Raw genomic sequence first — 21,322 nt, 5'->3', positions numbered from 1 at the left:
CTTTTTTTATATCAGTGTCCTGCTATTGTAACTACTGTTATTATTAATAAATTATGGATAAATACAGTACATGTTACAATGGGCTTTAGAGAGACTCCACTTCTCTGTAATTACAATGCAGCCTTTCACATGCCTCCATTTAAGTAGTAATGTTTTATTGTAAACCATGACCATAGCCACTGCCAGGAAGACCAAGATAATTCTCTATAAGCCGGCGCTCTGGTTTTCATCCACACAAAAAAAGGTTCAAGGCCAAAAACAGAAAGTCATCTGCAAATGTTCTGATTATATGGGTTGTATAATGCAAACAATTTGCCTGATTACTTCCAATTGATTTGTCTTTACCGTGGGGCAGTAAAGCCCCTGGTCCCACAACTGTATGCATCACAGTATTAATGCATCGTTCAGCCAGCTTAAGACAAAGCTGAACCTCTAAACCTGAATGGCGTTCAGGGTTTTTCTCTCCACAGCCAGGTCACTAAACAACGTCTACCTGCTTACTGTGTTGGATAAAACCCCATGGGATTTGTCGATATCACAAAGTGAATTACAGTAGACCTGCTCAGAGGGTTCTAGGGAGTGTGTCACAGGGCCTTTAGTCCCCTGGGCCAGCCACAGAAACTAGGCCTCCATGGTTACAGAGGTTTGACTTTCTGGTGTGTAGTAAAATAAACTGGAGGTGTGTCTTTGGGAGGTGTGTGCTCAACTGTTGACCGGGTGTACTGTGTAATCTGGAGGTGTGTGGTGGGGTGTTGACAGAGTGCACTGTGTAATCTGGAGGTGTGTGGTGGGGTGTTGACAGAGTGTACTGTGTAATCTGGAAGTGTGTGGTGGGGTGTTGACCGGGTGTACTGTGTAATCTGGAGGTGTGTGGTGGGGTGTTGACCGGGTGTACTGTGTAATCTGGAGGTGTGTGGTGGGGTGTTGACAGAGTGTGTGGTGGGGTGTTGACAGAGTGCACTGTGTAATCTGGAGGTGTGTGGTGGGGTGTTGACAGAGTGTACTGTGTAATCTGGAGGTGTGTGGTGGGGTGTTGACCGGATGTACTGTGTAATCTGGAGGTGTGTGGTGGGGTGTTGACAGAGTGCACTGTGTAATCTGGAGGTGTGTGGTGGGGTGTTGACAGAGTGCACTGTGTAATCTGGAGGTGTGTGGTGGGGTGTTGACAGAGTGTACTGTGTAATCTGGAGGTGTGTGGTGGGGTGTTGACCGGGTGTACTGTGTAATCTGGAGGTGTGTGGTGGGGTGTTGACAGAGTGTACTGTGTAATCTGGAGGTGTGTGGTGGGGTGTTGACAGAGTGTACTGTGTAATCTGGAGGTGTGTGGTGGGGTGTTGACAGAGTGTACTGTGTAATCTGCAGGTGTGTGGTGGGGTGTTGACCGGGTGTACTGTGTAATCTGGAGGTGTGTAGTGGGGTGTTGACCGGGTGTACTGTGTAATCTGGAGGTGTGTGGTGGGGTGTTGACAGAGTGCACTGTGTCGGTGTCATGCCCCTCTTAACACAATTGTGAATCTCACAGAAATATTTAAATCTCCTAAAATATCTAACCCCATGAACTTCTGCATCAAGTGCCCCTTGATCCCCATCCCCAGATGTCTGTGTATGTGTGTGAGAGACTCAGCTGACTGTTAATTCCAGCACTGTTTTGCAGTAACACAGACACCAGGTCTTTGTGTCCTCTGTTACAGGCCCAGTGCAGCAAATTCCGGCCCTGAAACACACATAAGAGCCTCTTTATTCCTGCACTAACACATTATACAATACATGAGCAGGTACTTCAAAGTGCAACGGATATTGTTAGCCAGCATTGGAGTAGCTAATGCGTTGAGTCAAGATACTGAATCAAATATCATAAAAGTTATCTTAGGTAACTGCCTCAAAGTAAATGTCAGTACTTGTTTACACACCTTAACACTATCTATTGTAAATCCTAACTCTTGATCTACGATACATTTTCTCAAGAGGGGAAAGAAAACTAAAGCACTACCGGTAGGTACAGTACTTAGTAAGGTTGCCTAGTGAATGGACTACAGCTGGCATGGATAGTGACAGTGTGTGTGGGGCGTCTGACCACACAGAGATATGTAAATGCAGCGTGGGGACCTGCTGGAGCATTCAGTGAGATGGATGGAGGCCCAGTCCCTCCTCACCTCTAATAGAACCATCTATTCCCTTCTGTTATGCACGGCTCCACAAAGTTAACTACACAATAGATTTCTCAACTTAAAAAAATAATAATGATGAACTACAATTTATAACTCAGAGCCTTCAGATCCCAACTAGAAAATGAGGTGGTGACAGAAAGAGCTCTGCTCTGCCTCCTCACCAGCAGGAGGGGTATGAGTGTGTGTGTGCTGTGTGTGTGTATATATATATGCCAGCATATATACAGTGGAGAGAAGTATTTGACACACTGCCGATTTAGCAGGTTTTCCTACTTACAAAGCATGTAGAGTTCTGTAATTGTTATCATAGGTACACTTCAACTGTGAGACGGAATCTAAAACAAAAATCCAGAAAATCACATTGTATGATTTTAAAGTAATGAATTTGCATTTTATTGCATGACATAAGTATTTGATACATCAGAAAAGCAGAACTTAATATTTGGTACAGAAACCTTTGTTGGCAATTACAGAGAGCATATGTTTCCTGTAGTTCTTGACCAGGTATGCACACACTGCAGCAGGGATTTTGGCCCACTCCTCCATACAGACCTTCTCCAGATCCTTCAGGTTTCGGGGCTGTCGCTGGGCAATACGGACTTTCAGCTCCCTCCAAAGATTTTCTATTGGGTTCATGTCTGGAGACTGGCTAGGCCACTCCAGGACCTTGAGATGCTTCTTACGGAGCCACTCCTTAGTTGCCCTGGCTGTGTGTTTTGGGTCGTTGTCATGCTGGAAGACCCAGCCACGACTCATCTTCAATGCTCTTAATGAGGGAAGGAGGTTGTTGGCCAAGATCTTGCGATATATGGCCCCATCCATCCTCCCCTCAATACGGTGCAGTCGTTCTGACCCCTTTGCAGAGAAGCATCCCCAAAAATGCTGTTTCCACCTCCATGCTTCACGGTTGGGATTGTGTTCTTGGGGTTGTACTCATCCTTCTTCCTCCAAACACGGCGAGTGGAGTTTAGACCAAAAAGCTCTATTTTTGTCTCATCACACCACATAACCTTCTCCCATTCCTCCTCTGGATCATCCAGATGGTCATTGGCAAACTTCAGATGGACCTGGATATGCGCTGGCTTGAGCAGGGGGACCTTGCGTGCGCTGCAGGATTTTAATCCATGATGGCGTAGTGTGTTACTAATGGTTTTCTTTGAGACTGTGGTCCCAGCTCTCTTCAGGTCATTGACCAGGTCCTGTCGTGTAGTTCTGGGCTGATCCCTCACCTTCCTCGTGATCATTGATGCCCAACAAGGTGAGATCTTGCATGGAGCCCCAGACCGATGGTGATTGACCTTCATCTTGAACTTCTTCTATTTTCTAATAATTGTGCCAACAGTTGTTGCCTTCTCACCAAGCTGCTTGCCTATTGTCCTGTAGCCCATCCCCGCCTTGTGCAGGTCTACAATTTTATCCCTGATGTCCTTACACAGCTCCTTGGTCTTGGCCATTGTGGAGAGGTGGAGTCTGTTTGAATGAGTGTGTGGACAGGTGTCTTTTATACAGGTAACAAGTTCAAACAGGTGCAGTTAATACAGGTAATGAGTGGAGAACAGGAGGACTTCTTAAAGAAAAACTAACAGGTCTGTGAGAGCGGGAATGCTTACTGGTTGGTAGGTGATCAAAATGTCATGCAATAAAATGCTAATTAATTACTTAAAAATCATACTATGTGATTTTCTGGATTTTTGTTTTAGATTCCGTCTCTCACAGTTGAAGTGTACCTATGATAAAAAATATAAATTACATGCTTTGTAAGTAGGAAAACCTGCAAAATCAGCAGTGTGTCAAATACTTGTTCTCCCCACTGTATATATATATGAGTGTGTGTAGGGGGGTTGGGGATGTGGAGGGGCTGGTCCCGGAGCTCAGGGACAAATTGCGGATGGCCGACAGAGTCCTTAGAGTTGATTGATGGGATGCTGTGGACAAAACGAGAGCATCCCCTTGATCAGCCCCCACGCCCTCTCTCCCCTCCTCTCCTTAGCTCCAAACCCCTCATTCTAATACAACCACCACAGGGAGCTCATTTTTCAGTTTAGGCAATTAGATAAAGCAAACTCTCTAAGTCCTATTCTATTGCTTAAATTATATTGATCACCACGGCTGTATGTTGAAATTGATATTTATGAGAGAGGCGGGAGCCTAAATACCGCTGTGCTTTTTCTCTGTTTTTGGTGTGCCCCTCTGATTGGTATTTGTTAGTGTTTCTCCTCATATATTAATTCCACTCCAGAACTTTCTGTATATACTCTCAAGAGAACTATGTTTTGGAAAAGAGTGAACTTTCACTTTAACCTCTCTACTGGATTGGTTCTCAGAAAAAGACTGCCCAGTGCACTCAAAAAGTACACCAATAAGATGTCTGGTTGGATAAAAGAGCATTTTCATGGACCCCAAAAATATTTGAAATATCCATTTATCGTAAGGAGGAACATAGCACTCTTATTTGTCTGCGATAACAACAAAATAAGAAAACCCTACTGGAAATCATCCACCAGGAATCAGCACAGCTGGCACATTTTATAATAGTAGGTTAGGGATGGCCTGAACCTCTCTGTTCTAAAGCACTAAGCCAGGCTCCCTGTGTAGTGGGGGATTAACCACTTCCAGGAGCCGTGACAGGTGCTTTGACTCGCACCCACGGTAACACACAACAGACATGTCTACATGGGCCTGAAAGGGCACTCTCCTCAGTCACTGCCTGCTCCTCACTCTTAGTGGGAGGGGACATGTCAGCTCAATTGGCACTAATTGAATGGGGGGATTTGGTCCCTGAGAGAAAGAGAGAAAGGGGAAAGAGGAGTTCCTTGGGCGGTATTACAACATGAAATCCAGCCCTCCATTGTTGGGGTACATGGGATTGGTGGTTAGAGGTGGCGGTGTGGTCTCTCTCTCAGTGGCATGTGGAGACCTGTATGGATGTGGGGACGCTTCACCCATAGAGTCTACTGGGACAGTCGCTTGTACACTATACAACTACACAGTAGTAATAGGCAAAAACACAACATATCTCATGATTATTCAGAGTGTGAAGGAGACAAATTCATGAGGGAAATTCTATTAGTAAAGACTGGCTAAACTGTATTCATACTCTCCAGTACCGGGGTATATTAGTCACTGTAGTCAGTGTCTAGAAGCAGTCCTGTGTTCAGCTCTGGGAAGTATACTAGACATATGGTACAGTGTCTCAGCCCAGTGTGTAGCTAGTGCTGTACAATACCAGTCTGTTCCTGTATAGTGAAAGCAACATTTGTCCTGCTTCTGTGTGGGCCTTGCTCACAGCATGTGTGATTGATCCCATGCTTTTGGCTGGTGTGTATGATGTATACCTGCGGCATGGCCCCCATACCACCATCCCAACAGTAATGAGATGGCCTCAGTGAGCCATAAGGACACGGCGGGACACCCTGATCTATTCTCCCCATCATTAGGATTATTTCCCCATTCGCCCCACACCTGCACTGTACATTACAACTAATGCCTTTGGCCTCTGGAGGGGAGTCAGAGGACCAGCCACACCAGGGGTCAAAGGACCAGACACCCCAGGGGTCAGAGGCCATCCCCCGGGCTCAGATCACCCTGAATTAAAGTGCCAATACCCCCCACGGCTGAAAACATATAACAGAACAGTCTACTAAGTCACTAATACTGGAAGACTTCAGTTAACAGTGGAAACAAGAGTCATTTATACAGTCTCTAGATATGACTTTGGAGGATACTAGTGGGACATTCAATTATGGCATATTCCAATTAGCGCAAGTAGAGAACACAAGGTTCTTGGTAGAGCAAAACTTGAATTATATAAATAGCAAAATATGAATCTGTATTTAAAAGAACAGTCTGTGGCTGTTACTGTTGATTCTTGAACATAGGTTAAATGTACAAAGCCAGGCTGTGTTTATACTTCTACCTAGTGAGATTTATCACCAACTTGTACCTAAACAAAGAGAGAAGACGGTAGGATATGTTAATCTATTCAATAAGACCTCTCTCTCTCTCTAAAAATAGCCTTTAATTGATAACTATACCCTTTAAACTACTTCAACTAGTTTGATGGTTGTAGCCATCAATTGCCCCGTTAGCAATCACACATATTAGCAAAATTATTTAATTTAAAAAACTTCACATTTCTCTAGTGTAGACTACTTATCATAATGAACAATATCAGCAAAATGCCTCCGATAAGTTGTCGGTATGGTCAGTGTCGACAATATTTGGTTTATCGTCCCAGTTCTACTCTCTCAGCTGGTTGCCTATCTGAGATGAATCACCTCAGGGGGTGGATGGAACTTCACTAGTGCCCTCTACTGGTTGTATTGAGGACCTGCAGTCCACTGGTAAATAATGCTGGAGTGGCCCCACAAAGAGCACCATCTGCCATGGCTGCTGATGCACCAACTGGTTCATCATTTGAAGAATTGCTGTGATGAAAGAAGGACTAAGGCATTTGCCCTCTGTGATAAATGAATAAAGAGCAGATGAATAGATTTGGGGTCAAAGAGCTGGGCTTCTCCCATAGATCTGAGATATTGCTGTGAGGAGTTCACGTGGACTAATAGTCAATTTGAGGCCAAAGACAATGGAGCTACGGGGAAATATTGTACCATACTGCAAATGAGCAGGCTTTGGGATGAATAACATGTTTTGTTTAAAAAGAGGACAGGATGTCACTTACCTCTTCATCTTTTGCGTTGACATCCACTTTCTTGGAACTGATAGCCGTGGTAATGTGTTCTATGTTGTTTTCTCTGCAGTAGTCAAATATGTTCCTGTCTTCTTCCCTGTGAGGGGAGAGTAAGAAAAAGCATCAGAGTACCAATGCATTGAAGTGAAGGAACTGGGAAGAGACACCTGTTCTTCAGGGAATTCTACTTCTCAGCCAAAACAATCAATAACACCACCACCATACATACACACAGCTAATCAAAAATCTAGATCTGAATCAAAATGTATTAAGTAATTGAATAATCTTATTGAAATCTTGTCATTAACAGATCTGGATATGAATACATATGCCAATATATTGAGTATTGTCAGGTGAAGGGCAACTTTCTGTTTCTTGGCCCCATAGGAGAGGAGTGGAACACACTGTCGTCAGCTGTGCATTTTGTTTGGCTGGAAAAAGCCCTGTGTTTGGCTGTTTGAGGGGCCAGGTGTGGGTGAGGTAAACACCCACCCCCCCTCCCCACACAAACACGCTATGACAGGTTGGGTGGGGTAAACATAACATTTCCTCCTGCTCATCCCTGGTTAGTTATCCCTGGGGGAGCTGCTGTACGGTAGGTACGCCACACTAGCTCAAATTATATCCCACCTAATCACCTGCAGGTATGAAGCCACGCCAGGTGGGGTAAGGGTAGAGTGGGGGCATACAGGGAAGGGGCTAAATCTAATTTAGATATTTACATCTTCCCTCTTATCCATGCAGGGATCCTAATTAATTGCATTGAGTTTCCATTGTCTGACAGAAAGCAACTCAGTCCCAGGCCCAGTCCCAGTGGAGGACAGGCTGGCAGGGATGAACACTATGGGTTATGAGGGGAACTACCTAACTGGAGGGGAACTGAGAAATGATTAGGATACCGGGCAGCAGTGTTTCTGCTTCGTGTTTTGTATCACACGTTGATTTATAAAACAGCTCATTCCATGTGAATAAGGTTACATGCGAGGACACATTCAGCCCCTCCCCTTCTCCGGTGATCGCAGCGCTGACCCAGTGTCCCTGCCACGTGGGCACCATCAGTCTCCCACGGCAACTAATCAATGGCAGAGCTTATCAGTCAGGCTGCGCTGGCTGGCGAGGGTTTGGCCTCATGGCTGCTGGCCACCCCTCCGGCCGAAAGCACACACACGATTAATGGTGCCCTGATAAACGGCATAATCAGCACCACCCACCGCACGGCATGCTGGGAAGGTCACAGGCTACTCTGTCATCCCCAGTGCCTGGTTAACCACAGCTGACTACCAGCTGGGGGAGAGAGTGGGGTGGGGGGAGGGGGTAGGGCCAGTTATCATCCCTGATGTGTGTATGACTGGCCTACTACTATTGCCGCTTTTTCTGTTTTTTCAAGCGAGGGTCTTTTATGGGACTATGAGAGCCGAACCGAAGCATGCGGAACTGTACGGCCCTGTGTGCAACCGCCACTGTGATATCATGTGGATGTTGTAACTACTGTGTCGCCAATCAATTACTGTAAACGTGGATTTGGTGTCACGACCCCTAAACACCATACCGTCATCCACCACACCACCCTGCATGAGCAAAACCCACATCAGCTTCATACAACAGTCCTGGTGCTCAGCTCACTGACACACACCAGCCTCATACAACACAATCCTACTCCACAGCCCAGCCCGGCATACTGACAGATTTCCCCCTCATCAATCAGCCTGCATGCATGCCAGCCGTTCAGCAGGAGAACACTCATCTCCCAACACAGCCAGACCACTACAGATTACTTCAACAGCTCTACCATTAATCACACACATTCTTATAGGGAGGTCACACACACACACACACACACACACACACACACACACACACACACACACACACACACACACACACACACACACACACACACACACACACACACACACAACACACACACACAAAACACACAGGCTACAACAAAGCGCTTTGGGTGGCAATGAGAGAACTCACACTCGCTGGGACTCTCCAGCCAAGTGGTCTAGAATGCCAGTCAGCTAACAATAAGTCTGATGTTGATCAGATCCTTTCCACAATCTGTGAGGATTACAAGTGTAGCTCACAAAGATCTATTCCATCACAAGCAGCAGACTTCCTTATCTTCGGGATATCGCCAATCAATCCTACTTTTGTCAATACACATTCCACACATATCTACCCGACTCGGAGCAGAAAATGAGCAAAGAGGATGCAATTAACTCAGTGAAAAGCAGCTGCCTGAGAAGGCAAAGTAGTTCACATGGTGAGGGCCTCCCTGTACTGAGGGGAAAATTGGATATTCAGCCAACCAGTGAGTGTAACAGTTTGGAGCGGGATACACCCGAGAAAAACCTCGCTGAGGGGGAAGGTTAATGACTTCCGGTCCCCATGGAACATCCCCATTGGCTATCATCTAGAGGGGCGTCGCCAGGGGAGCCCACACGACAGCGTGCTATACTCACCACTCTCTCATTTCACCACGCTAACAAAAAACTAATTAAAAGGCAGGCGCTTCTCAGGCCACCTCTCTTCAACACATGCATACTAATGAGGATCATTTCGGGGAAAACCTGCTGGATTCAACCCTCGTTTAAATGTCTAAAACAGCCATTTTTCCAGAAACAAGGTGTTTAGGGTGAACAAGATTCTGAGGGTTTCCGTAAGGGGAGTGAATATAATTGACATAAATCAGGACTGTCTCATGTCCCCACAACAGTTTACAGTCTGCAGAGGAACTTCTGACACTCAGAGCAGAAGTTTGTCTCTGATACTGTTAGTCTGTCGGTCGGTCTGTCTGTGTGTCTGTCTGTGTGTCTGTCTGTCTGTCTGTGTGGCTGTCTGTGTGGCTGTCTGTGTGGCTGTCTGTGTGGCTGTCTGTGTGGCTGTCTGTGTGGCTGTCTGTGTGGCTGTCTGTGTGGCTGTCTGTGTGGCTGTCTGTGTGACGTACCTGATAATTTCTTCTTGGTAGATGGAACTGACTGCTACTGACAAATCCTGTCCTACTCTCTCTTCTCTCCTGGAACAAGAAACTAAAAATTATCCAGACATTCATTGAAAGGGGTCAGACAACTGCACCAATATCTTACACTATGAATAACACATTTGACATAATACCCCCTTCACCTCTTGTAATAACAGTGAGTCTGTAGTGGTGCATGCTACACTATTGTGCTCTAAGGACAGCTCCGTATTCCCCTACCTAGTTATCCAGTATAACAGTGCACTCTTCTCCCCACCTAAAACAAGCACACTGTGCCATACAATGGAAAACAAAAGAGCCACTGGGAGAATGAATTTCCCTATTCACAGACAGAAATAGGTTCACGTAATCCCGATGCGCTCACATATTGTTTAGACATGACTCCAAAACATGGGTAATAGTTATATCTAAAAGGTCAGCTTTGAGTACTGTAGTATATTTTAACTGCTCAAAATAATTTGAGCTATTTTACCTTTCCCTATTTTCTGAAAAACATCTGACCTGATAATACATGCTGTATTCATAGCCTGCACGATACAACAGCTCTAGTATAGCCTATGTTCTATATTCTCTTCCACAGTGACTCACACGAGACAACTAACAAATCAGACGTCATTTCTGAGGGGATCATGACCTTTCAGGAGTGGTATTCACTTCTAATTCAGAATACTAGTTGATGCACTTCTTTTTATAATGTAAAAGCTAGTGCATCCAACAATAACAAAAAACTAGGAGGTCCAAAACGGACTATTGTTTCTGCTGCCTTCATCCCCATCCAGCCTCTCCTAAATCCGTTTGTCTGGACCCTGGTAAGAATAGAGTCCCTGCACTTTGTTAACACTAATACAATCACATCCGTTTCAGAGGGGCATTTGCCTTCCCCTGGCATTGTGCCACGCTGGGGGCTTTGTCAGCACGTATTGGTCTCGATGGCAGCACCAGAGAAAGGGATGTGTCAGGCTGGGGGCCTTGTCAGCACGTATTGGTCTCGATGGCAACAACAGAGAAAGGGATGTGTCAGGCTGGGGGCCTTGTCAGCACGTATTGGTCTCGATGGCAGCACCAGAGAAAGGGATGTGTCAGGCTGGGGGCCTTGTCAGCACGTATTGGTCTCGATGGCAGCACCAGAGAAAGGGATGTGTCAGGCTGGGGGCCTTGTCAGCACGTATTGGTCTCGATGGCAGCACCAGAGAAAGGGATGTGTCAGGCTGGGGGCCTTGTCAGCACGTATTGGTCTCGATGGCAGCACCAGAGAAAGGGATGTGTCAGGCTGGGGGCCTTGTCAGCACGTATTGGTCTCGATGGCAGCACCAGAGAAAGGGATGTGTCAGGCTGGGGGCCTTGTCAGCACGTATTGGTCTCGATGGCAGCACCAGAGAAAGGGATGTGTCAGGCTGGGGGCCTTGTCAGCACGTATTGGTCTCGATGGCAGCACCAGAGAAAGGGATGTGTCAGGCTGGGGGCCTTGTCAGCACGTATTGGTCTCGATGGCAGCACCAGAGAAAGGGATGTGTCAGGCTGGGGGCCTTGTCAGCACGTATTGGTCTCGATGGCAGCACCAGAGAAAGGGATTGTCAGCACAGGTCTGGGCAGCACCAGAGAAAGGGATGTGTCAGGCTGGGGGCCTTGTCAGCACGTATTGGTCTCGATGGCAGCACCAGAGAAAGGGATTGTCAGCACGTATTGGTCTCGATGGCAGCACCAGAGAAAGGGATGTGTCAGGCTGGGGGCCTTGTCAGCACGTATTGGTCTCGATGGCAGCACCAGAGAAAGGGATGTGTCAGGCTGGGGGCCTTGTCAGCACGTATTGGTCTCGATGGCAGCACCAGAGAAAGGGATGTGTCAGGCTGGGGGCCTTGTCAGCACGTATTGGTCTCGATGGCAGCACCAGAGAAAGGGATGTGTCAGGCTGGGGGCCTTGTCAGCACGTATTGGTCTCGATGGCAGCACCAGAGAAAGGGATGTGTCAGGCTGGGGGCCTTGTCAGCACGTATTGGTCTCGATGGCAGCACCAGAGAAAGGGATGTGTCAGGCTGGGGGCCTTGTCAGCACGCTCGATGGCAGCACCAGAGAAAGGGATGTGTCAGGCTGGGGGCCTTGTCAGCACGTATTGGTCTCGATGGCAGCACCAGAGAAAGGGATGTGTCAGGCTGGGGCCTTGTCATATTGGTCTCGATGGCAGCACCAGAGAAAGGGATGTGTCAGGCTGGGGGCCTTGTCAGCACGTATTGGTCTCGATGGCAGCACCAGAGAAAGGGATGTGTCAGGCTGGGGGCCTTGTCAGCACGTATTGGTCTCGATGGCAGCACCAGAGAAAGGGATGTGTCAGGCTGGGGGCCTTGTCAGCACGTATTGGTCTCGATGGCAGCACCAGAGAAAGGGCTGGGGGCCTTGTCAGATGGTCTCGATGGCAGCACCAGAGAAAGGGATGTGTCAGGCTGGGGGCCTTGTCAGCACGTATTGGTCTCGATGGCAGCACCAGAGAAAGGGATGTGTCAGGCTCAGGCACGTGGTCTCGATGGCAGCACCAGAGAAAGGGATGTGTCAGGCTGGGGGCCTTGTCAGCACGTATTGGTCTCGATGGCAGCACCAGAGAAAGGGATGTGTCAGGCTGGGGGCCTTGTCAGCACGTATTGGTCTCGGCATGGCAGCACCAGAGAAAGGGATGTGTCAGGCTGGGGGCCTTGTCAGCACGTATTGGTCTCGATGGCAGCACCAGAGAAAGGGATGTGTCAGGCTGGGGGCCTTGTCAGCACGTATTGGTCTCGATGGCAGCACCAGAGAAAGGGATGTGTCATGCTGGGGGCCTTGTCAGCACGTATTGGTCTCCATGGCAGCACCAGAGAAAGGGATGTGTCAGGCTGGGGGCCTTGTCAGCACATTGGTCTGGCAGCACCAGAGAAAGGGATGTGTCAGGCTGGGGGCCTTGTCAGCACGTATTGGTCTCGATGGCAGCACCAGAGAAAGGGATGTGTCAGGCTGGGGGCCTTGTCAGCACGTATTGGTCTCGATGGCAGCACCAGAGAAAGGGATGTGTCAGGCTGGGGGCCTTGTCAGCACGTATGTGGTGGGGGCTCAGACGTGGCAGCACCAGAGAAAGGGATGTGTCAGGCTGGGGGCCTTGTCAGCACGTATTGGTCTCGATGGCAGCACCAGAGAAAGGGATGTGTCAGGCTGGGGGCCTTGTCAGCACGTAGATGACCAGAGCAAGGTCTCGATGGCAGCACCAGGGGATGTGTCAGGCTGGGGGCCTTGTCAGCACGTATTGGTCTCGATGGCAGCACCAGAGAAAGGGATGTGTCAGGCTGGGGGCCTTGTCAGCACGTATTGGTCTCGATGGCAGCACCAGAGAAAGGGATGTGTCAGGCTGGGGGCCTTGTCAGCACGTATTGGTCTCGATGGCAGCACCAGAGAAAGGGATGTGTCAGGCTGGGGGCCTTGTCAGCACGTATTGGTCTCGATGGCAGCACCAGAGAAAGGGATGTGTCAGGCTGGGGGCCTTGTCAGCACGTATTGGTCTCGATGGCAGCACCAGAGAAAGGGATGTGTCAGGCTGGGGGCCTTGTCAGCAATGGCAGCACCAGAGAAAGGGATGTGTCAGGCTGGGGGCCTTGTCAGCACGTATTGGTCTCGATGGCAGCACCAGAGAAAGGGATGTGTCAGGCTGGGGGCCTTGTCAGCACGTATTGGTCTCGATGGCAGCACCAGAGAAAGGGATGTGTCAGGCTGGGGGCCTTGTCAGCACGTATTGGTCTCGATGGCAGCACCAGAGAAAGGGATGTGTCAGGCTGGCTTGCAGGCCACTGATGCCTGCTGACACTCACATTGTAGCAGGACGGACGGAGGAGGAGAGAGGCGGGTGGAAGGCACTGGCTACAACAGGACAGGTGACAGGCTTTTATGTCGTACCACTAAACATCACTCTAAATCTCTCCTTTGAGGACAGAGAAGGGGACAGATCTGCTTTGTGCTGAATTTTGATTGGGGAAGAAAAGTGCATTTGTGTTTCTCTCATGTTGGGTACTTTCCTCAGCCTTGATAAATAGAGGTCAGAACAAACGATAAAAAAACTATTCTGCATCCGTTGTACCCATGCTGGAAATTAAATACTACAAAAGGAGGGACTGGTCTATTGAAACACAAACATGTTGTTTCATTCAACCTTTTTGCAGCCCCTCCTTCCCATAGTCTTTAACCACGTTACCATCCACAGTTGTAATGCAGTAAAGTCTAAAAAAATCATGACAGCTTTAATGGAAACAGGAAGTTTTGGTACAATTGTATAAATAATGACAATTTGTTCGTTCGACATGGTGGGATCTTTTTGTGTCATTTTGTGTCAGCAAACTGTATTACGCGAGAAATGGCTTTAGAAAGTACAGTGCCTTTAGAGAGTATTCATACTTATTATGACTTATTCCGCATTATATTTTTGTTGTGTTACAGCATCCACCACATCACCCTGCATGAGCAAAACCCACATCAGCTTCATACAACAGTCCTGGTGCCCAGCTCAGAGCAGAAACTATAACATGAAGTCCATGTAACTGATCGTAGATCTCTGAGAGAACTGTGATGAGGCATATATCTGGGGAAGGATATTCAACTATTTCTAGTGTGCACAGTGTTCTCCAATACTGGGAAATTGAAAAAACATGGAACTACTCAGGCTCCGTCTGTCTGATCAAACTGAGCAACCGGGCGAAAAGGACCTTGGTCAGGAGGTGACCAAGAACCCAATGACCACTGACAGAACTACAGATGGGAGAACCTGCCAGAAGGACAACAGTCTCTACAGCACTTCACCAGTCTGGGCTGAATGGGAGAGTTGCCAAATGGAAGCCACACCTGAGAAAAAAGGCACATGACAGCACACCTGGAGTTTGCAAAAAGGCAGGTGAAAAACTGAGATCATAAGGCAAAAGATTCTGTGGTTTGATGAGACAAAAATGGTACTCTTAGGCCTGAATGAAAAGTGCTATGTCTGGAGAAAACCAGGCACAGCTCATCACCCGTCTAACATCATCCCTACCGTGAAGCATGGTGAGTGGCCCGACCAAAGCCCAGACTTTAATATCTGTGGAAAGACTTGAGGATTGCTGTTCTCCGCCGCTCCCCATCTAACTTAACAGAGCTTGAGAAAATCTGCAAGGAAGAATGGGAGAAAATCCCCAAATCCAGATGTGCAAAGCCGACACAGACATAAGTGCAACTGAGCAAGAGAACAAGTACATCTGAGTGTCTAGTTTGAGAAACAGACGCCTCACAAGTCCTCAACTGGCAGCTTCATTAAATATTCCCTCAAAACACTAGTCTCAACGTCAACCGTGAAGAGGCGACTCCGGGATGCCGGCTCAGCCAGCAAAGAATGTGAAAAGAAAAAGCCATATCACAGACTGCCCAATAAAAAGAAAAGATTAAGATGGCAAAATAACACAGACACTGGACAGAGGAACTTTGTAATTAAATTTGATGTTATTTTAAATGGACAAAAAATGTGCTTTTCTTTAAAAAACACTGACATTTCTAAGTGACCCCAAACTTTTGAACAGTAGTGTACGTTTGCACAAATTTCTAAAAACATGTTTCCACTTTTTCATTATGGGGTATTGTGTATTAAAAAAAAGATTTAATCAATTTTGAATTCAGGCTGTAACAACAAAATGTGGAATAAATCAAGGGGTATGAACACTTTCTGAAGGCCCTGTAATAACCATCATAACGACGTGTGTCATGACATGTGGTCCTCACACTACGAATCAGGAAACCATGTTGTTTATTAGGCTACAGAAGGCTACAGATTAAACAAATTGTGATTAACATCAGTTTGGTGAAATTGCACAGTGATCTTGATGCTCCTTTCCAGTAAATATTGAGGGTGTTATTCTGGTGACATGATGATCGATGCATGGCTGCTGTTTGACAAAAATATTGTCGCTCTTATCCATAATAATCTCATCATGTAGACTGGCCTACTGTATCTGAGAGCTGTTGGCTAGAGCGTGGGTGCCAAGACAAGAGTAGGCACATGCTGATTAATGCAACAGTTGTGACAAAACTATTGGTCAAGTTGAAAATGCCATAGAAACACAGTGAACTGGTGATTTTTATTCGGTACATGAAAAAGTACATTTTGTTTGCACTACGTCGTCACAGTGATATTTATCCACAACAAGTCCATTTGGTGGAAACACACAACTGGTGAGAAAATGTGCATATTTCTGAATCTGTCGCCAATTGGATGTAAATCTAGCTACTGTCAGTCTGCTTGGTCCCAGTTGGCAGGGCTGTTATTGTAATGGTGTATCATTTAGTGAGAATGATTCCAGTGCCATACTCTCCGAGAGAGCAGGCTCATGTCTGCGTAACAACCCTACCCCAGATGCAGGCAGGTACACCACATACGCAATCTGTAAGCACAGAAAATGTCTTGTATTTAGGCTAGATCAAAAACCCTCTCACAAATAATGTAAAACTCACAATAATTATATTTTGCCTACATAGATGAAAACAAAAGAGAAAAATCACAAAATTATTTCCTGGAGTTGGTTTCATTCTAATCTGTAAACATTAAAGAGACAGTATCAGGTGATGTTAGACAAATGTTGACTAGCAGGGGGCACTAACTGACTATGCAACTTGGCAGAAAGACCAAGCATTTGTCAAATAAAATAGCATTCATCACATGCTTCGTAAACAACAGGTAGACTAACAGTGAAATGCAGTAAGCATTTCACTGTTAGTCAACACCTGTTGTTTACAAAGCATGTAACAAATACAATTTTATTTTATTTGACAAATGCTTGCTTGGTCTTTCTGCCAAATTGCAGTCGGTCAGTGCCACCTGCTGGTCAATGTGCCATACTGCATTCTAAGGTGCAGATGAAGCTGTCAATGTTCATTATCTTTATTTAGTCATGTCAAGCCTACTGAAGCAATAGAGACAGGATTCTTATCAGAAAGGGCACATACTATTAGTATTATCATACTATTATTTGCACACTTAACCTACAAATAAAAATGGTTCAAATGTGAGGAAGACATTTGTTTCAGTTCTCATATCTGTGTTTCCTGCAGTTGGAAATGGTATTATGTCAAATGTACCAGATGAAGTGTAATTTATTATTAGATTTGTGAGGGCGTTTTACCTTCTGACTGCTGTCTGGGTCTTGTGAAGTTACACACGAAACGTACTCTTGCATGGCCTGTTCTGCACTCACGTCCTCAAGCTGCTTCCATGCTGTCCTGTAGCAAAACATAACCACAACACTCAGCAGATTGCTTCTGTTCCTCCCAAAAGCATTAAAGAGAACAAGACCATGCAGTAAATTAGCTCCAATTTGTAACAAAAAAAAATGAATGTAGAAACCGGTACGGTTTTGGAAACATAAGGAATGTGTATTTCATGTGAGCGAGAAATACTCCAAATATTCCATCTAAATGTGAATCGGCGAGTTCTGTTAACATCCCCGACGCTCGTTCTGAACGTTAAAACTCATCGCTCTGGGTACGGTTTTGGAAACATACTGAAAGTATCTTTCATATCAGCGAGAATTAAATATATATTTTTAAACGAAGAGCTTAAATGAATATACACCGTTACAGGATTAGTGTTCCCACACAGCAACATCACCATGTTACAGCGCTTGTTTACGCGAGACAGATGGTAGACATCTGTGCTAATTAGTTATCTAGCATGCTCAGAACATTGTGTGTAAGCGCACCTGGGGATGAAGTGTAGTTCCTACCCAGTTCCTCCTCGCACACAGCTTATGGATTTGTACAAAACTGCTACAGTAAGTATATTTTTTATTTTAAAGATGATTTCTCGCTGATATGAAAGATGAGGGGCATATGTTTCAAAAACCATTTCACAAGGGATGATTATCGACATTTCTAATTAAAACACTACAAATTGTAGTTTACACACAGCCAACCATGGGCGAAGCTAACTGTTAAACCCTATGAAGAAGGATTTTTGAGAGCTAGATTCACCCGAGCCCAATATTGGACAAAAGGAGCCTAACAATGAATCCTTAGTTCAAGGACTTTACATGTTCAGTTAAGGGCAAAAAGCTAACACTCCCTTATACTCCATCTAGACGCGAATCGATTCTCATTTGCGGTACGGTTCTAGAAACATAAATCCCTTTACTTTCCTATCACATCAAAATAATTTTACAAATGCAAAAAACACACTTACTGAACACTATATAACCGGTTGTGGTGTAAAGTCCAGTGGTGTAAAGTAATTAAGTAAAAAAAGTTTGGGGTACATGTACTTCACTTCAATATTTATTTAACTTTTACTTCACTACATTCCTAAAGAAAATTATGTACTTTTTACTCCATACATTTTCCCTGACACCCAAAAGTACTCGTTACTTTTGAATGCTTAGCAGGACAGGAAAATTGTCAAATTCGCACACTTATCAAGTGATCATCCCTGGTCATCTGCCTCCAATCTGGTGGACTCACTAAACACAAACGCTTTGTTTAGAAATGATGTCTGAGTGTGACCCTGGCTATATATATATATATATATATATATGCTAGCCAGGGTCCCACTCCGACATACAGTGGGGCAAAAAAGTATTCAGTCAGCCACCAATTGTGCAAATTATCCCACTTAAAAAGATGAGTAATTTATCATCGGTACACTTCAACTATGACAGACAAAATTAGAAGAAAAAAACCCAGAAAATCACATTGTAGGATTTTTAATTAATTTGCAAATTATGGTGGAAAATAAGTATTTGGTCAATAACAAAAGTTTCTCAATACTTTGTTATATACCCTTTGTTGGCAATGACAGAGGTGAAGATTTACAGAAAACGTTTGACAAGGTTTTCACACACTGTTGCTGGTATTTTGGCCCATTCCTCCAAGCAGATCTCCCCTAGAGCAGTGATGTTTTGGGGCTGTTGCTGGGCAACACAGACTTTCAACTCCCTCCAAAGATTTTCTATGGGGTTGAGATCTGGAGACTGGCTAGGCCAAATGACAGCCCTCTCTTAAGCAGGGGGACATGTCTGGCACTGAAGGATTTGAGTCCCTGGCGGCATAGTGTGATATTGATGGTAGGCTTTATTACTTTGGTCCCAGCTCTCTGCAGGTCATTCACTAGGTCCCTCCGTGTGGTTCTGGGATTTTTGCTCACAGTTCTTGTGATCATTTTGACTCCACGGGGTGAGATCTTGCGTGGAGCCCCAGATCGAGGGAGATTATCAGTGGTCTTGTATGTCTTCCATTTCCTAATAATTGCTCCCACAGGTTTGAAGATTTCTTCAAACCAAGCTGCTTACCTATTGCAGATTCAGTCTTCCCAGCCTGGTGCAGGTCTACAATTGTGTTTCTGGTGTCCTTCGACAGCTCTTTGGTCTTGGCCATAGTAGAGTTTGGAGTGTGACTGTTTGAGGTTGTGGACAGGTGTCTTTTATACTGATAACAAGTTCAAACAGGTGCCATTAATACAGGTAACGAGTGGAGGACAGAGGAGCCTCTTAAGGAATAAGTTACAGGTCTGTGAGAGCCAGAAATCTTGCTTGTTTGTAGGTGACCAAATACTTATTTTCCACCATAATTTGCAAATAAATTCATTAAAAAACCTACAATGTGATTTTCTGGATTTTGTTTTCATTTTGTCTATCGTAGTTGAAGTGTACCTATGATGAAAATGACAGCCCTCTCTCGTCTTTTTAAGTGGGAGAACTTGCACAATTGGTGGCTGACTAAATACTTTTTTGCCCCACTGTATGTATATATATATATATATATATATATATATATATATAGCCAGGGTCACACTCAGACATATATATTTGTACACACACACACACACACACACACACACACACACACACACACACACACACACACACACACACACACACACACACACACACACACACACAGTTGAAGTCGGAAGTTTACATACACTTAGGTTGGAGTCATTAAAACTAGCAGTTGTGTTATGTGTGTAGCATGAATGTACAGTTGGAGTCATTAAAACTCGTTTTTCAACCACTCCACAAATGTCTTGTTCACAAAACTATAGCTTTGGAAAGTTGGTTAGGACATCTACTTTGTGCATGACAAGTAATTTTTCCAACAATTGTTTAGACAGATTATTTCACTTAGAATTCACTGTATCACAATTCCAGTGGGTCAGAAGTTTACATACACTAAGTTGACTGTGCCTTTAAACAGCTTGGAAAATTCCAGAAAATTATGTCATGGCATTAGAAGCATCTGATAGGCTAATTGACATAATTTGAGTCAATTGGAGGTGTACCTGTGGATGTATTTCAAGGCCTGCCTTCAAACTCAGTGCCTCTTTGCTTGACATCATGGGACAATCAAAAGAAATCAGTGAAGACCTGACACAAAAAAATTGTAGACCTCCACAAGTCTGGTTCATCCTTGGGAGCAATTTACAAACGCCTGAAGGTACCACGTTCATTTGTACAAACAAAAGTACGCAAGTATAAACACCATGGGACCACGCAGCTGTCATGACGCTCAGGAAGGAGATGCGTTCTGTCTCCTGGAGATGAACATACTTTGGTGCAAAAAGTGCAAATCAATCCAAGAATATGCTGGAAGAAACCGGTATAAAAGTATCTATGTCCACAGTAAAACAAGTCCTATATCAACATAATCTGAAAGGCCGCTCAGCAAGGAAGAAGCCACTGCTCCAAAACCGCCCCCAAAAAAAGCCAGACTACGGTTTGCAACTGCACATGGGGACAAAGATCGTACTTTTTGGAGGAATGTCCTCTGGTCTGATGAAACAATAATATAACTGTTTGGCCATAATGACCATTGTTATGTTTGCAGGAAAAAGAGGGAGGCTTGCAAGCCGAAGAACATTGTCCCAACAGTGAAGCACGGTGGTGGCAGCATTATGTTGTGGGGGTGCTCTGCTGCAGGAGTGACTAGTGCACTTCACAAAATAGATGGCATCATGAGTGAGTAACATTATGTGGATATATTGAAGCAACATCAAGACATCAGTCAGGAAGTTGAAGCTTGGTCACAAATGGGTCTTCCAAATGGACAATGACCCCAAGCATACTTCTGAAGTTGTGGCAAAATGGCTTAAGGACAACAAAGTCAAAGGAGTGGCCATCACAAAGCCCTGAACTCAGTCCTATAGAAAACTTGTGGGCAGAACTGAAAAGGCGTGTGTGAGCAAAGAGGCCTACAAGCCTGACTCAGTTACACCAGCTCTGTCAGGAGGAATGAGCCAAAAGTCACCCAACTTGTTGTGGGAAGCTTGTGGAAGGCGACCAAAAACGTTTGACCCAAGTTAAACCATTTAAAGGCAATACTACCAAATATTAATTTAATTTACATACACTTAATTAATTAAATTTACATACACTTTAATATTAAAGTGTATGTAAACTTCTGACCCACTGGGAATGTGATGAAAGAAATAAAAGCTTAAATAAATAATTCTGTACTATTATTCTG

At 45.2% G+C, this 21,322-nt stretch overlaps 1 protein-coding gene across 1 annotated transcript in view; it reads right to left on the bottom strand.

The window, feature by feature from the left end:
* The window catches only part of LOC123997474 (acyl-CoA-binding domain-containing protein 6-like), a 62,264-nt gene extending 44,788 nt beyond the window's left edge, over positions 1-17,476 (bottom strand). Inside the window, exons 1-4 of the mRNA XM_046301749.1 lie at positions 16,993-17,476; positions 16,222-16,254; positions 9,812-9,880; positions 6,850-6,955 (exon numbers count right to left, since the gene is read on the bottom strand). Of these exons, the coding sequence (XP_046157705.1) occupies positions 6,850-6,955; positions 9,812-9,880; positions 16,222-16,247 (201 nt within the window). The 5' untranslated portion in view covers positions 16,248-16,254; positions 16,993-17,476. The remainder of the gene's footprint in view (positions 1-6,849; positions 6,956-9,811; positions 9,881-16,221; positions 16,255-16,992) is intronic.
* Between the last annotated feature and the right edge of the window lie 3,846 nt (positions 17,477-21,322).

The sequence above is a fragment of the Oncorhynchus gorbuscha genome, linkage group LG15 (genome assembly GCF_021184085.1).
Source record: "Oncorhynchus gorbuscha isolate QuinsamMale2020 ecotype Even-year linkage group LG15, OgorEven_v1.0, whole genome shotgun sequence".
Classification (NCBI taxonomy): Eukaryota; Metazoa; Chordata; class Actinopteri; order Salmoniformes; family Salmonidae; genus Oncorhynchus; species Oncorhynchus gorbuscha.
The sequence above is the reverse complement of the archived record's forward strand: the minus strand, read 5'-3'. Positions and strand labels throughout refer to the sequence as shown.